General features: G+C 58.7%; 1 protein-coding gene across 1 annotated transcript in view; it reads left to right on the plus strand.

The window, feature by feature from the left end:
- Positions 1-1,602, plus strand: part of LOC107199104 (electrogenic sodium bicarbonate cotransporter 4) — a 19,051-nt gene extending 17,449 nt beyond the window's left edge. The window contains exons 16-19 of the mRNA XM_033511675.1: positions 4-44; positions 616-688; positions 850-918; positions 1,251-1,602. Of these exons, the coding sequence (XP_033367566.1) occupies positions 4-44; positions 616-688; positions 850-918; positions 1,251-1,547 (480 nt within the window). The 3' untranslated portion in view covers positions 1,548-1,602. The remainder of the gene's footprint in view (positions 1-3; positions 45-615; positions 689-849; positions 919-1,250) is intronic.
- The last annotated feature ends 16 nt before the right edge of the window (positions 1,603-1,618 follow it).

Raw genomic sequence — 1,618 nt, forward strand, 5'->3', positions numbered from 1 at the left:
CAGGTGGGTCCTGGGGGGGCTCAGGTGGGTCCTGGGGGGCTCAGGTGAGTCCTGGGGGGGCTCAGGTGGGGGCTGAGCAGTGTCCTGGAGCTGGGGGGACATCCCCGTGCTGGGGACACCAGGGACACCGAGGGATTCTGCTCTGCTCTGGGTGGGGGCGGCCTCAGCTCCAAACTCAGCCAGTTTTGGGCGAGGCAGTCTAAAAAATGATAACAAATTACTGGAGAGTCCAAAGGAGGGACAGGAGGGTGGGGAAGGGTCCGAGGGGACACTCGAGGGGTGGCTGAGGGCACTTGGGGTGCTCAGCTGGAGAAGCTGAGGGAGATTGATCCCAGTTCCAGCTTCCTTGGGAGGGGGAGAGGAGGGACGGACCCCGAGCTCCGTGACAGGACCCAGGGAGCGGCTGGAGCCAGCCCAGGGCAGGCTCAGCGGGGATTTGGGAAAGGTTCTTCCCCCAGAAGGTTCCAGCACTGCCCAGGGAACGCCCCCAGCCCCGAGTCTGGGGTTTTGGGGTGTCAGATCCATGATCCCAGTGGATCAATCCCATTCCCACTCGTGACTCCGCGGTTCCTTGGGGTGGGGAACGGGGCTGATCCTGCTCCTGCCCCACTCCAGGGAGCAGAGGGTGACCGGCATCATCGTCTTCGTGCTGACGGGGATCTCGGTTTTCCTGGCTCCTATTCTGAAGGTAAAACATTCCCGTTCCCCGTCCCTGCAGAGCTCTGGGGACACGGGGACAAAACAGCTGGATCCAGCTGTGTCCTTGTGACCTCCAGCGCTGGCTCCTGGCCCTGGGGAGGAGCTGCTGCCTTCCCCGGGGTCAGCGCCGTGGTTTTTCCCCGTTTCCAGTACATTCCCATGCCGGTGCTCTACGGGGTTTTCCTCTACATGGGCGTGGCGTCGCTGAACGGCATCCAGGTGAGTGCCCTTCCTCCTCCTCCTCCTCCTCCTCATCCTCGCTGGCCACAGATTGTCCCACGCTGCCTCAAAAAGGGTTTTTATTCCAAAATTTCCACGCATGGGACGGCAGATACCCAAAACCCTCCAAGAAACACCAAAAATCGGAAAATTCCCCCCATTTGGGGGGAATAAAAAGGGTTTTCCTGGGGTTGGGCTGGGGATTAACCCCAGGGATTCCTCCCCTGGCAGTTTTGGGATCAGTTCAAACTCTTCCTCCATTCTGGGGACTAAAAAAGGGTTTTTCAATGGGGCTGGGTTGAGGATTAACTCAGGGATTCCTCCCCTGGCAGTTTTGGGATCGCTGCAAGCTCTTCCTGATGCCGGCCAAGCACCAGCCCGACTACGTGTTCCTGCGGCACGTCCCGCTGCGCCGCATCCACCTCTTCACCCTGGTGCAGATCGTCTGCCTGGCTGTGCTCTGGATCCTCAAATCCACCGTGGCCGCCATCATCTTCCCTGTCATGGTAATCCCATCCTCGATCCAAAGCGGATTTTGGGATTTAATGGAGTTTTTGGTGTGGTCCCACCATCATCTTCCCCGTCATGGTGATCCCATCCTCGATCCAGAGGGGTTTTTTGGGATTTAATGGAGTTTTTGGAATGGTTCTACCATGGCTTCCATCATCTTCCCCGTCATGGTAATCCCATCCTCGATCCA

This window comes from Parus major, unplaced genomic scaffold (genome assembly GCF_001522545.3).
Source record: "Parus major isolate Abel unplaced genomic scaffold, Parus_major1.1 Scaffold434, whole genome shotgun sequence".
NCBI classification, from domain to species: Eukaryota; Metazoa; Chordata; class Aves; order Passeriformes; family Paridae; genus Parus; species Parus major.